Source organism: Pelobates fuscus, chromosome 1, assembly GCF_036172605.1.
Source record: "Pelobates fuscus isolate aPelFus1 chromosome 1, aPelFus1.pri, whole genome shotgun sequence".
Taxonomy (NCBI): Eukaryota; Metazoa; Chordata; class Amphibia; order Anura; family Pelobatidae; genus Pelobates; species Pelobates fuscus.
The window spans coordinates 299633287-299648691 of record NC_086317.1 but is presented as its reverse complement, the minus strand read 5'-3'; the positions used below and the strand labels follow the sequence as shown (position 1 = coordinate 299648691).

General features: G+C 36.4%; 1 protein-coding gene across 1 annotated transcript in view; it reads right to left on the bottom strand.

Annotated features, from left to right (window-relative positions):
• Nucleotides 1–15405, bottom strand: part of DMD (dystrophin) — a 2317639-nt gene that overhangs the window by 672885 nt on the left and 1629349 nt on the right. The window contains exons 53-54 of the mRNA XM_063457949.1: nt 11235–11446; nt 7226–7380 (exon numbers count right to left, since the gene is read on the bottom strand). Coding sequence (XP_063314019.1) covers nt 7226–7380; nt 11235–11446 — 367 coding nt within the window. The remainder of the gene's footprint in view (nt 1–7225; nt 7381–11234; nt 11447–15405) is intronic.

The following is a 15405-nucleotide window of genomic DNA, read 5'->3' as shown; positions in this document are numbered from 1 at the left end:
CATAGCTTTCTATTTGACATTTTAAAGAAAATTGCAAAATTTTTAATAATGTTTTTTTTGCCTTCAAGCAATGTATTGTGTGAGATCTAAACATATGTCCAATATGATCCAGTATTCAGATTGAATGTTGTTGATCAGACCTAATTTGTTTCCCTTACATCCTCCTACAATGTTCTTTATGCACTCACTCACACTTGTAAATTGACTTACAACTTAACTAGTGCCGTTTTGATCAAGAATGTCATGTGATGAACATTCATTTAGCATCAATGAAGTATATTGCAAACACCTCGGTTGCCAAAACTAACCATAAATCAAAATAGATCTTCCATATCATTGTTGACTAACAGATTCTAAATGTGCATATTATGCTCACTGTACATTGTGAAATCGACATGAAAATACACCAGTACCTCATCTTTGAATTAGAGAGAAAACTTTCTTTTAATTTAAAGCCAATAAAAAAAGTTATTGTTATAAACTTTTTGAAAGCCTTTATTTCTACATATATACATATAAATAGATGAACTGCTAAGGAGGCTTCCACAGATCGAGGATGCAATACAAACGTCTCCATGGGGTGTACCACTGGCAGATAGAGGATGTGGCTCACATGACAAAATCCTACCAGTGGTTGGAAAAGGCAGGCATGAAAGACAATACTGAGGCACTAATCCTAGCAGCACAGGAGCAGGCACTCCTGCACCAGATCAATAGAAGCTGGAGTCTACCACACCAGACTGTGCAAAGAGGCCTCTGAGACAGTCCAGCACCTAGTAGCTGGATGCAAGATGTTAGCAGGAACAGCATACACAGAGAGACACAACCAAGTTGCTTGGATTGTGTACCGAAACTTCTGTACAGAATATAGATTCTACCTGCGTCCGGATGGGAAATACCACAAAGGGTAATTGAGAATGACAGGGCTAAGATCTTGTGGGAATTCAATCCAGACAGACAAGCAAGTGCTGGCCTACCTACCAGATATCGTGGTGGTAGACAAGGAACGAAAGACTGCAGTCGTGGTGGATGTGTCAATACCCAGTGACTATAACATCAGGAAGAAGGAACATGAGAAGGTGGACAAATACCAAGGACTGAAAGAAGAACTAGAAAGGATGTGGAAAGTGAAGTCAATAGTAGTCACAGTTGTGATAGGAGCACTCAGGGCTGTGACTCCCAAGTTGGGGGAGTGGCTTCAACAGATTGCAGGTGGGACATCTGAGATTCTCTGTCCAGAAGAGTGCAGTTCTAGGAATAGCTAAGATACTGCGCAGAACCCTCAAACTCCCAGGCCTCTGGTAGAGGACCCGAGAATGAGGAAGGGTGAGAAAATCAATTTTGTAATTTTTTTTTTAATATATATAAAAATTGTATATACGCTGAACAAAATTATAAATCCAACACTTTTGTGTTTGCCCCCATTTTTCATGAGCTGAACTCAAAGATCTAAGACTTTTTCTATGTACACAAAAGGCTTATTTCTCTCAAATATTGTTCACAAATGTGTCTAAATCTGTTTTAGTGAGCACTTCTCCTTTGCCAAGATAATCCATCCACCTCACAGGTGTGGCACATCAAGATGCTGATTAGACAGCATGATTATTGCACAGGTGTGCCTTAGGCTGGCCACAATAAAAGGCCACTCTAAAATGTTCAGTGTACTGTATACTGTTTTTTATATATATTCACTATTAACATATTAACTAATACTAAGGCAACATGTCTAGGCATTTGTACAATTTGCCATGGTGTAAATCAGACAAACATACTATGTTAATTAGAATATGCAATGCATAGGCAACCTTTGGCACGCCATATGTTTTGAACCACATTTACACTTATGTTTTTCCAACATTATGGCTGTAGGAGCATTAAAGGAGATGTAGTCCACAACATCTGGAGTGCGGAAAGTTACCTACCTGTGGACTATGCCATATGTTGAAAGGCGAGCAGTATAAGCAGAGCAACTATTGCAAAAATAATGATTAATAATTATACAAACACAACCAACAAGAACCTGTCAATAATATGAGGTGTCTTCTATATCCATTGGTGATTAAAGGAGAGGATGCGGTTGCATTTGAGGACCTCTTGTTTCCAGGGGACAAGGACTAATGTAACCCTTTCACTATTTGATGTCAACCACAGAGACCTATGGACGTTCTTTTCATAAAAAAATTAAATTATACCAGTTTCTAGGTTATTATACTGACTATCAAACAGATCCTATATAGTGATTTATTCTATTACTGTTGAAAATAAAAAAATACTTCCAGCAGTTGAACATTGTGTTTATACTTTTTAAAATCTGTCTTTCTGTCTGTCATTTTCATTACTAACACAGATGCTGGACACTTCGTAAGAACTATTTCTTAATATAATCTCTGTTGTTAGCCATACACCTCCTTTTTAATTTTCCTTCTTTCATTGTATGTATTTTACGGTTTGTAAAAGTAAATGCACCTTAAAAGTGAAAATGAGTTAAGTTAATGTGTTGGTTAATGGTACTCCCACAGATCTCTCCTAATTCCTTCATCTTCCATCCGATCTGCATTGTTATATTGCAGCACAGAAATAGGAGTGCGGAGGGAAAGGAGAATAATGGAGAATAGATAATTAAACTGAAATAAGTAAAGGCAAGGTGAATGAAAAATGTGCATGTCCTTTTTATCTTTAATTAAAAAAGGTAGATAAATTGAGTCAGACTATCGTTAGGGTTAAAAAATCCTGCGTCTTATTGCTTTTTCGCTGAATTCCACATTGGAGATGATGGAGAAATGTATGTTTATCTGTGTGGGGGTTGTCTATGTGCCTGTCTGTGTGTGTTTGTGTCTGTGTACATCTGTATGAGCACAAATCTGTTAGTGTGTTGTGACTATCTCCTATTTAATAGGGTCTCCAAATGTTATCAAATCTTCACCCCAAAGTACAGGATTCAGTGCATGAGGAATACCCAGCTTCCTCCTGATTGCTAGTGGTTCTTGCACACCAATGGAGGGTGGTACACAAAAGCAAGTGATCCAGCACTCTGCAGTTTTGTAATTAAATAAATATATATATTTATAATCTATTTGTGTAGTAGGCACTAATGATAAGTGTGAGTTAAAATAATAATATTGAGCCCGTCATTTTAATTTTTTGCATTTCTGCCTCTGCTTATTGCTGATGAGAGGGTGAGCAACAAATTATTATAACAATTTTGAGGCATTTTTGGAAACAAAAATACCTCAATTTCTTCCTAGCTGTGAACCCATCAGACATGCTTAGCCTGCCCTATACAATTTCTTATGTCATATATTGACTTTCCATTGGGCTGCTGGGTACTGGATGCCCTAAAAGATAGGTCTCTGCATTGTCCTGACGTTTAGGTCTGTTACTGAGTAACGATATCAGGGGATGGAGTCAGACTTGTTTAAAGTTGTTATTTTTTTTCTGAAATATATAGAGCTTCTGGTTTATGGTTTTTAAACCGGCATTATGTATATTTGGGTCAGGGATTAAGTACACAAAGTTAAGTGGCCAGCGTCCAACAAGTCAGTGGGAAGAGTCAAAGACCATTAGTAAAAATTCCAATAGACACAACTTCTCCAGCCCCCCCCCCCTTCCCACTATGTGATTAACAATCCCTGTAATTAAATAATTTCGACCATTATCAATGCAGTACCATTACAGAATCACTAGATTAATGCCTGGCATATTTTTATTTTTATATTTTTTATTAGGAGTGAGAAACAATGCAAATTATTTTGTGCTAAACATACAAAGCATTCTGAATAAAGGAAAATGTAATCAGCAGAATGGAATAAACGTTAGAATTAGCATAGCAATTCATTCTCAATTCTAACAATGGAATGAGAAAGAAAAACAGTCCCCATAAAACAATCCTTGACTTCAACCTCCTCATTTGATTTGATTTGATTTTAACAATATAAATCCATTTTGCTAAATGTGGCAAAACTGAGTTATATTAAAAATAAAAATTATTCAAAAATAATTGAAAAAGTTTAAAAATAAGTATGGGCTAGGAGATGTAGTTAACAAGTTTGCTAAAAGTAGATACAGAGTTAATGAGTGTTAAGGGAATAAAGGTAGTGTAACAAAAAAATAAAAAAAATAAAAGGGCTAGGTTAGTGCAACCAAACAACACTAAGACACGTCGACAAAAGGCAACAATCACACTCAACTCCAGGTAAAAGCACATCAGAAGGAATTGATAGGACATCACGTTTTAATAGAGACATTTAAATGCCAGCGAAAATAGTGTCACAGATGTGTCCCTCAACCTGTTACATACCTTGTTTTGCACTTAGACACAGAAAAAAACGCAGAAAAAGTGTTTTGTTTTTTTGCGACAATACTTCTCTAGTTTTACGAGTTCTCTTCAGTGTGTATACCTGCAGTATTAAACACAGCTTTTGAACACAGCACAAGGTGGAATTTCAATGAGCCATCAAAATCCACTTGAACACAGCTACACAATGTGTACAACAGTGCAGGAAAAGGGTCTCTGATTCTGTAGTTTGTACGCTTCTAATGGGCAAATGGGCAATAAAGTGAAAAACTCTTTCAGTGTATATTACTGTATTTCAATGTATGTTAATATAATATAGTTTATTTCTCAATTTACTGACGGGAAGGCACATAGTATTAGAAAATCACTTTTACTTCTGCCTGAAATATGTTTGTGAAAATTCTGATTTTATTATTATTTTTCCAAGCTGAATGTTATGGTTAATGAAAATGTTATCAATAGGAATAGCTAAGCGCGATGCTGGTGGGGGGAACTGGGCTGACGCCCTAGATGCCCAAGATGTGAGGCTCTTTCGCCCTGGATGTCTACATTTGGTAGAGGGGTGAGGAGGATATTATTACGCTTTATTTTTATTCTTAAAAATAATATAGTAGAGGATGCGGGAGGGCGTTCATGAGGGCGCAACTTTGTCGTTATATCAGGACCTGGCACCCCTCACGTTGCAGCTATGGCGGGAATGGAAGCGATTACAGAAGTTCTTCGCCAGGCTAACGTGAAGTATGCCTGGGGCTATCCATTCGAATTGCTTGTCTTTAAAAATGGCCGCCCACATGTCTTGCACCCGGGAAGAGATCCCGCTGCCTTTCTCGGTACCTTGGGGGTCTAAGTACATTTTTTACAGGGGTGAAATTCCTTTTAATTCCTGTTAGACCGGGAATGTAAGTCTGGAAAGGTAATGCAGATATTGGTAATGAGTTAGTTGGTTAGGATTCAGGCTTATGGTTTTATGGGGGGCCCTATACACTAGTACTTCCACAGGTGGTATAGATAGTGCCAGGATGTGGGTGGGAATTTATCCTTCAGTCCTCCTTAACGTCAATGCTCCCCCACTCTGAATGGGGTCGTGTCGGGATAGGGATGGGTCTTCCCCTGGGACCCCTGCAAAAGGGTGTTCTAAATTTGGTATTGACTGTTATGGTGGGATATGTGGTTCTGTCTCGGTTTATGGATCACCATCTCCTGCATGATAACTCGAGACTGGAGGTGCTGACTCATGCACCCCATAGAGGTCTGGAGATTGGTAAGCCCAGACGACTGGCAAATGACTGATTTTGTCATTTATATGAAGGGGGATAGATAGTGTCCTTAAGGCAGGCACTAGACTTACTCTGTCTGATTTTTTTTTTAGATATTTACAGATCAGAGACTTCGCAAAGCAGACATTCGTCAACGAGCCTGCACACAGACGTTTGAAACGCCACAGAGAGGTCTAATATCCTTATTATGCTTACTTATGTACGGAAACAAAGGAATGGGGACACCTGAATTACATTTAGCAGTGGGAGACGGACTTGGGGAAGGTTCTGGAGGGCATCGACTGGCAAGATATCTGGGAACTGCCTGCTTCTTCCTCCATATAGTAACATTGCAAGAGCAATGTTTTAAGACAATGTTTAGATAGTATACTACCCCGGTGAAACTCTATTGCATGAAACAGACTCCAACTGACTTGTCCTGGAGGGGTTGCGGCCTCAAAGGCACATACCTACATATGTGGTGGGACTGTCCACAGATAGGACCACTCTGGTCCACAGTGGGAGACGTTGTAGAAAACCTTTTTAACAGACGGCTGGACCTAACCCCATGGGTGTGCCTCCTAAATAGGCCATTAGATGGGTGGGTGAGCAGAAGGTCACATTAGCAACCAGATGGACCATAGCCCAGATTTGGCTTCAGCCTTCCATTCCTTCCATATCTCAAGTCCTTGATAAAGTTAAGGACAATTGTCTGATGGGTAAACTGACAGCGCAGGTGAGAAACACATTACACAAGTTTGAGAAAATATGGGAACCCTGGAACTCAAGTGACTTTGGAGACTGAAGAAGAGAGCTGGTGAAGAGCAGTGGGGAACATAGCCGAGGGGCCGATAGTTGCTCCCTCCCTTCCCCCCTTCCCCTCACGGCCTCTGCCGCCTCTTCCTTAGCAAGTGAACATTGCTTACTATACTATTCTTTTCTTCTTCACTTCCCTCGTGTTGGCTCACTATCAGCTGTTTTCTGAGAGTTTTCATCCCGGGTTAGACCTGGGGACTCATCAATAGGTTTACCTAAAAAAAAACTAATCAAAGAGGGGATGCACGCATAATATACGGGTTTTGAGCATTTATTTGGCATTCTACTCAGGGCTCGGACATCTTTTTATCGGAGCCGAGGGAACTTTTAGGCCTATCTTTTTTTTCTTCTATTCTCAACTAAATTTCAAAAACCAAAAATAACACAACGTGTTGTATTTATTAAGTGTACAGTTAACAGAGTGGTCTGAAAATGCTTATGGCATGGATTATAGACATGTAAAATGTATTGTGGCGGCATTACATTCAGTACCTAACAGTGTAGCAAGTGCTAGTTTATGCTGTACTTTCATTGACATGCCAGAGATCATCCGTAGCAGCATGCTATTCCTTGGTAAAGAGGAGGGGACATAGAAAGGTGAGGCTATGCCAAGACATCTGCACCACTCTCTTAGAACACGGATTACTGATTTTTTTTTCCTTTTCCTTATACTCTAGCTTTGTCCTCCTTAATGCTGGTCAAGTATAGTGGGACTTGTAGGATCTAATGTTGGTCATCCCACTTGCGTAATATTTTCTTGGCATTTTCTTTCTACCTTATGGATGACTTTCTGAGTTGCTTGGACCAATAAACACTAAATGTTGTTAAAATGATCAGTACTTTAAAAAACATGGCATACCTCTTATTGATTCTTGTCCATGTAGAATTAATGTTATCTTTCATGAGTTCCACTTTCCTGGTATCATCCGTAGAGTAGTCACGTATAAGCTTAAATGCCAAGTCATTTGCACCATCAACATTTATCTGCCACTGACGAATTTCTTTGCAAAATTGCTGGTGGGGAAAATAATAATAGTCAGTTATGAACCATTATCAATGAATAAAAGAAGAGAATTGACTATTTCATTTTCTGGGGTGCTTCACAAACTCCTGATAGTTATCTGCTGTATGCCACTAAAGAAAGCACAAAAAGCATATGACCATTTTTAAGCTATAAAATGGGCTGTTTAATGCAAGGAAACATATTTATGTTAACTCCTTTGGGTACTTCTTGTTATAAAGTACTTGATGTTTACAACTGAAAAAAAAAATGAAAATATGCATCAGAGATCATTTAGGGATGGATAATGGACTTCTGAAATAGTATTCATTAGTTCATAAATGGATTATAGACATTGTTTCAATGCACAAGACAGATCTGCAATGCACATGAATTCCTATTGCAAGTCGCATTAGGTTTGTCTTGTAATTAGTGCCATCTGCTGGATATCCACCCTAATTGCACAATGATTTTATGCTTTCGGCTTGAATTTAGAAAAATAATTTTTCATTTCCAAAATGTAATTACAAAACCAACATGCAAATCAAGAAAGAAAGCAAAAAAAAAAAAAAAAAGAGATAGATTAATGATTGGTTTGTTATATCTATATAGATACAGTGAGGGAAAAAAGTATTTGATCCCCTGCAAATTTTAAACATTTACCCATTGACAAAGAAATGATCAGTCTACAATTTTAATGGTAGGTGTATTTTAACAGTGGGAGACAGAATAACAAACATAACGCAAATACAGAAAAATGCATGCCATAAAAGTTACAAATTGATTTGTCATTTGTCAATGAGTGAAATAAGTATTTGATCCCCTATCAGTCAACAAGATTTCTGGCTCCCAGGTGTCTTTTATACAGGTATACTCTCTTAAAGGGAGTGCTCCTAATCTCAGCTCATTACCTGTATAAAAGACACCTGTCCACAGAAGCAAGCAATCAATCAGATTCCAAACGCTCCACCATGGTCAAGACCAAAGAGCTGTCCAAAGATGTCAGGGACAAGGTTGTAGACTTACACAAGGCTGGAATGGGCTACAAGACCATCGCTGAGCAGCTTGGTGAGAAGGTGACAACAGTTGGTGCGATTATTCGCAAATGGAAGAAACACACAATAACTTTCAGTCTCCCTTGGTCTGGTGCCCAATGCAAGATCTCACCTTGTGGAGTCTCAATGATCATGAGAACGGTGAGGAATCAGCCCAGAACTACATGGAAGGATCTTGTTAATGATATCAAAGCAGCTGGGGCCATAGTTACCAAGAAAACAATTGGTAACACACTACACCGTAAAGGACTGAAATCCTGCAGCACCTGCAAGGTCCCCCTGCTCAAGAAAGCACATGTACAGGCCCATCTGAAGTTTGCCAATGAACATCTGAATGATTCAGAAAAGAAATGGGTGAAAGTGTTGTTGTCAGAAGAGACCATAATCGAGCTCTTTGGCATCAACTCAACTCGCCGTGTTTGGAGGAGGAGGAATGTTGCCTATTACATTATGCTTTGGGGGTGTTTTTCTGCTAAGGGGACAGGACAACTGCAACACATTAAAGGGACGATGGACAGGGCCATGTACCGTCAAATCTTGGGTGAGAGCCTCCTTCCCTCAGGCAGGGCATTGAAAATGGGTTGTGGATGTGTATTCCAGCATGACAATGACCCAAGAAGAAGCACATTAAGGTCCTGGAGTGGCCTAGCCCTTAATCCCATTGAAAATCTGTGGAGGGAGCTGAAGGTTCGAGTTGCCAGATGTCAGCCTTTAAACCTTAATGACTAGGAGAGGATCTGCAAATCCCTCCTGAGATGTGTGAAAACCTGGTGGCCAACTACAAGAAATGTCTGACCTCTGTGATTGCTAACAAGGGATTTGCCATCAAGTACTAAGTTGAAGGGGTCAAATACTTATTTTAGTCATTGATATGCAAATCAATGTATACGTTTTTTGACATGCGTTTTTCCGGGATTCTTTTTTGGGGGGTTATTCTATCTCTCACTGTTAAAATACACCTACCATTAAAATTAGAGACTGGTAATTTCTTTGTCAGTTGGCAAACGTTCAAAATCAGCAGGGGATCAAATACTTTTTCCCCTCACTGTATCTTTGATGCTAATTTTACCCAAAATTATCTGGAATTATTGATCATTTACAAGGGAATTAAACATTTTATGTAAACACATCCATATTGTAATTTTGAAAAACTATCTTGGAGAATTATTTTTGTTAATACAAAAATATTTTTTCAATGCCTTAGTTAATGATCACCGTCTGCAAGACACTATCTGTTTTATTTATGTGTGTTTTGTTTTAATTTTGTCCTTAAAGTTGCTGACTTAAAAGGCTGAAATTAAATACTGACGGGAGTCATTGTACCACTACTTGTTATTTTTAATTTTCTGTAATGGGGATTCACTTAGGAACTTTTAGAGGACAACTTAAGGTAATTAAAGGCCGTAATTGAAAAAAATGAGTATGCAAGCACTGCAGGGGCTCGCTATCAGTGAATCACCCAAATGGCATAAAATACCCACAAAAGAACAAGCACAGCAGAAAGGACAACAAAAGATGTGCAGCTGTGTTTTGTTTTTACATTAAAATTAAATATGGCCCATCTTTCTCAATCTACAATGCTTGGGATACAAGATTTAAAAGTAAAGAGCTGACAAAATAAAAAAGTTTGTTTCCCATGCGCAACAGAGATGGCAAAAGAGGCATTTCTCTTGGGATCTGAATACAAATGTCATTATTAACTATACTATGAATAATGTTATAGCATTTGCTGTGTGGTGATGCAAACACTGCTTCTCGCAATAATTGGTATATTATACTGATTAGTCATCTTTAGGGGAATTTAGCTCTTTGATGGGCTAACCTATTCTGTTTAAAAAAAAAAAAGTAAAGTAACACATTAATATAATAATATGCTTATGTTTATTGCATATGTATACATGTAGCAATTGAGGTGGGATGATTTTAATGAATCAAACTGACTCTTTCAGTTGGATGTAAAGATTAAAATCAATTATTTATATATATTTTTTTCTTTTTTTTTCATGATCATTGGTGGTGTGGGAGCCACAGTAATTGATGGACAAGATGTACAACATATAGACGTTGTTACTTTAGCTTTACTGGATAACAACATGAAATACCTAATGTTCTGTATCTTTAATTATATAAAACATCTTTTCTAGAGATGTAACTGGTGAACCACTCCAGCCCTCCATATCCTAACCAGGTGATATTTTTGTTAAGCCATCTATAGCTATATCTGTGAATATTCCTAAACATTATATTTTCCTTGCCCAGTGAAGTAACTGTTTAATGCTTTGTATTTTTTTTTCTTAGTATTATTTAAATATAATTTATGACCTTAATATTCTTTTAATGATTTTTATGAAAGTCTATTTTTATGTTTCATGTTTTTTTTTTATGAGAATTGATGGCTATACTGCCATGATCATTTCTATAGTCAAATTTATGACTGCTTTGATATCTCATCCTTGAATGGCTAAACATTGTAATTTTGCTATTTTACTGGAAAACCTGACCATAAGCCACCGATTACAAACCCATTTCTCAGGGTACACCAACTAACCAGGTATTGGCACTATATCTACTGAAATAGAATTCGGAAATGCCTAAACTATTAGTGTGCCTTAAGTACTGGGTTGGAAACCACCACCCTGGGGAAAGTACTACCCGTAATCCACTGTGGTTCCATATTGTTCTAAAATAAAGGAAACTACATCTTTTTTTCTGTCCATAAAAATGTGAGTTGCTAGGGTCATTAGTATAATTTTTGACTGTATCACTAAAATCCCTTCCAAATCTAAACAGATAGATCTAAAACTGATACAGACCTTAAGGTCAGTGTTCTGCTTCTTCAGTGCATCTACGGTGTAAGAAATTTCCTTCCAAGAGTCCATCCTTCCCTTTGCTTTCTCTAAAACTTGCTCAGCTTCACGTTGAGCGTCTAACCACTGATTGGAGTCTTTCAGCATTTCTTGGAGTTGCTGTCTTCGGTTCTGAAGATGACACTGTACTTCCTCCCACTGGTTTTGTATTTTGTCAACTGAAACACAAATGTATGACCAGACATATATTTAATAAAATATCTAGATGTAAAATAAACAAGGAAAAATAAAAATCTGTAAAAAAAAAAAAGAAAAATTGCACTTTCTCAAGTCATAGGCACATGATGGTAGTGATAACAGAAGGGAGGGGGCGCAATTTACCAAGCCTTTGCCATCTATTCTATAATAAGAAACACCACCCGGCACTCTCCTATAAAAATAATCTTAATTCTACCTGCTCTCCCTCTCTGTAATGATTATAAGGTAAACAGGGTTAATAAATAAAAGATACAACTAAAAATAAGTGGAAGATATTTGACCTTCCTTCTTTTACTTACCTTCTCATGTTTATTTAACCCCTTAAGGACCAAACTTCTGGAATAAAAGTGAATCATGACATGTCACACATGTCATGTGTCCTTAAGGGGTTAAGATGTGACAGGTAGCATTGTACCAAAAAGTATCTCAATTAGCAGTCAAGAAAGAACTTTTGAAGTTTATGAATTCAAGTTTGCAAATTAAAAGGACATGGCTGAAGTATTTTAGGGGTTAACATGACCCTTCTGGGTTATGGAATAAATGTTACAATTTAAAGAGAATTCTGCCCTTTTAAAATTACTAAAACCCACTTCCACTTTGAACTACAGTACAAAGCAAGAAATGCAGGAATCATTCCCAACTGTCTGCCTGACTGCTGAGAGGGTTTCCTGCCTCAATTGCCTTAAACTTTAGTTCAAAGCGAGTGCTTCTCAATATTTCGTATAGTGTCTCCCAGTGTGATGACTGTCCATAGGTTTCATATTAAGACTTTGCCTCTACATTTATAATGGCAACATTGTGGAGTCTACTCAAGGAAATGGGATTCAACTTGATGCTAGAATAAAATAAAAAAATACTGTGTCAAATGGAAAAAAATTAAAAATAATAATAATTTGCACAATTTATTTGTAAAATGTTCTTCAACGTATGTATTTTGAGCACATGAGTGGATTATAATCATACAGTAAGAACCAGACTACTCAATTTTGGCATTTGGTTGTAGTTGTAGACTGTAGTGACTATATGATAGTAAGCAATCATGAAACATTAGCTACTGAACAATACCAACATTATTACAATAACTGTTTAATACCCTGCGCCTAAGAAAAAAAATGATCATTTCATTTTAAGAAAACTAATCTAGAACAAGCACTCATTTGCCTTAAGCACTTATGACAGTGCTAAATATCAGTACAAGTTCCAGATTTATTTTAATTGAGAAAATGAAAGATTCAACAAAAATTCATTGGTGTGCTTTCTAGTTATGGTTTCATGATTTTGTGGTAACGCCATTTGACATAAAGATATACGGGACATCATCTTATTTATATTCAAATGAAATTTTCATACTGAATAAATGTTTCAATTAGTGCTGTGAAACTATAAATATTCTGCTTATAAATTATTCATAACTTTTCTACATCCAAAAGTTCTCATATTAATTTCCACATTTTAATTTATTACAGAGAAACTCTAATTAAATCCATATATTATCAATATAATTCATACAGTTCAACAAGCATTCGTTTTTCAAATCCAAACAACGAATAACACATGATATACATACACCTGGAGTATGCATTTAGTTTGAATAAATAAGTAGAAATTTATTTAAGTTACTTTTTTTTGTGTGTTTTTAGGTCAACATTGACGACTCCAGGCATTGTCACTTCAATGCAAGTGAGAGCAATATTTTTTTTTTTTTATAAAAAGTTATGTATTCCCAAATTATCTGACTAATATCAATGACCCCTTCACAAAGCAGATTTTTAATATAAATTGCTCTCTGTCACTTGCTTGTTACAGCATCAAAGTTTTATGAAAATGTAAATGCTCATAAGTGGGATAAATAAAGGTATGTTTTACACAACATGTCACTCCTATCCATATTTATCTGAATAACGAGATTGTCGTTTCCTTATTGCTCAATTTAGGATGGGAATTGTCTTGCGAGTCGGATTTTCGAGATGACCTTAGGCTACATGCCTCTGGCTGTTGGATTACGTGGTGGTGTGGATCATACAACGGTATCATTGTAGCTTGTCTATAAATACTTAGTATGTGAATTTTTCATTATCAATAAACCCACCAAAGCCATGGATTGTAGTCAATTGATCTTGGCAGTTTTTATATACAGAATATTAACAGAATTCTGAGGAGTTTCCTGTAGTATCTTATTGAGTAATATTAGACGAGCTGTTGGAATACTATAGCACAAACCCTAATGTAAAAGACCATTATACAGTGGTTCCAGTGGCTGAGATAATGCTTAATTTTCATTTATAAGTTTATCTAAAGAATGTAAATTCATTTTTTTTTCTTCTAAATAACATTGATAATCTAATATATCTGATATTGGTTGCAAAACCAGATGATGCCACTAAATGTATAACATTTTTCCATACATCTCGTCTAGCATTCATTCGGAGAATATTGGAAAAACAGAAGTCATTTATAATGATTAATATATGACTATATATGATTGATGATCACTAAGTGGATTTAAAGGACTGTCAACCCCATTTTTCATTTGTATTAAAAAAACAATAATTCTCCATCTCCTTAATTCTCAAAAGTTATTTTAAATGTCCTTGGAAACAGAAGAAGACTGTTAAAAACTGTTAAAAAAAATTGCTTTAAATCAAATACATATATATTTTTATTGTTTTATTTTTTTTGTTGTTGTTACAATTTATTGAAGAAATAACAGAAAATGTACAGATGAACAAGGTAAAAGTTTTACTTGGTAGTTCTATAATCTGCAAGTATATAAACTAACTGAATACATGATACAGGGCAGTATAATTCCACACATGTCTATGCAGTGTAGTATTAACCCACCAATAGTCAAGGTTTTGTCAGTATCTCTATTGGAATAAAACAGGGAAATACATAAATCCTGAACTGTCGGTGGGCCACAAGGACAGGTTTGGGAACCACTAGTCTAAGGTATAGGTAATGTGAAATGGTGTCAAAGTATATATTTTATGTGAAAAGGGCATTTATTAGTGGAAAACAAATATATAATTAAAGGAAAATAATATAATATTAACTTTCAGACAGCTACTAGAGGCACTTCAACTGTGAAAACTGAGTCAGAATCAGTTGTCAATTGAAAGCTGATCATTAAGAGCATTTGATTGGTGCAGTGTACTAGCCTCTTATTGCCTATGAATATCTGAGATTGAAGATCTCAGCCAAAGTGATGAAGCGTCAGTGCAGAAACACAGAGAGGGCTAAAAGGTAAGTAAAAATCCTTTTTTATTGTAAACAGGGGGCATTTTAGCATTGTTTTTTTTTTTCCTATAATAGTTCTTAAAAGGGACACTATAGGCACCCAGACCACGTCATCTCATTGAAGTGGTCTGGATGCAGTGTCCTGTTTCTTTAACCCTACAAAGTAAAACATTGCAGTTGTAGAGAAATGTCAATGCTTACATTGCAGAGTTAACACTGCCTCTACTGGCTGTCTAGAAGGGAGGCTGGGGCAGAGGGACACTATAAAGTTAGAAATACAGTTTTCCCTTTAGGTAGTATAACAGACAAACAATGGATGAGAATGTAAGTTGTATAATAGATAAATAGATGATGAAAGTAGAACTATCTAGTAAGGTACTCCGATAGAACAAACACTACATTACATTTAATTTGGAGGAAGCAGGCAGTAGAAAAAAGCACAATGCAGTATGATTACTATTATTATTTTAGTATTTATATAGCGCCAGCCTATTCCGTAGCTCTGTACAATGGGTATTATGATTCTCTTATATAGATTGCACTATTTTAACAATAAAATATCAGATTCAACATAAAAGAGTTTAGAGATCTATATCTTTAAGAAACCGATATTGTAACTATAAATTTGGTATGTAATGATGCGTAGTAAGCAGTGATAAAAAAAAAGTTAATGTTTGAGCTA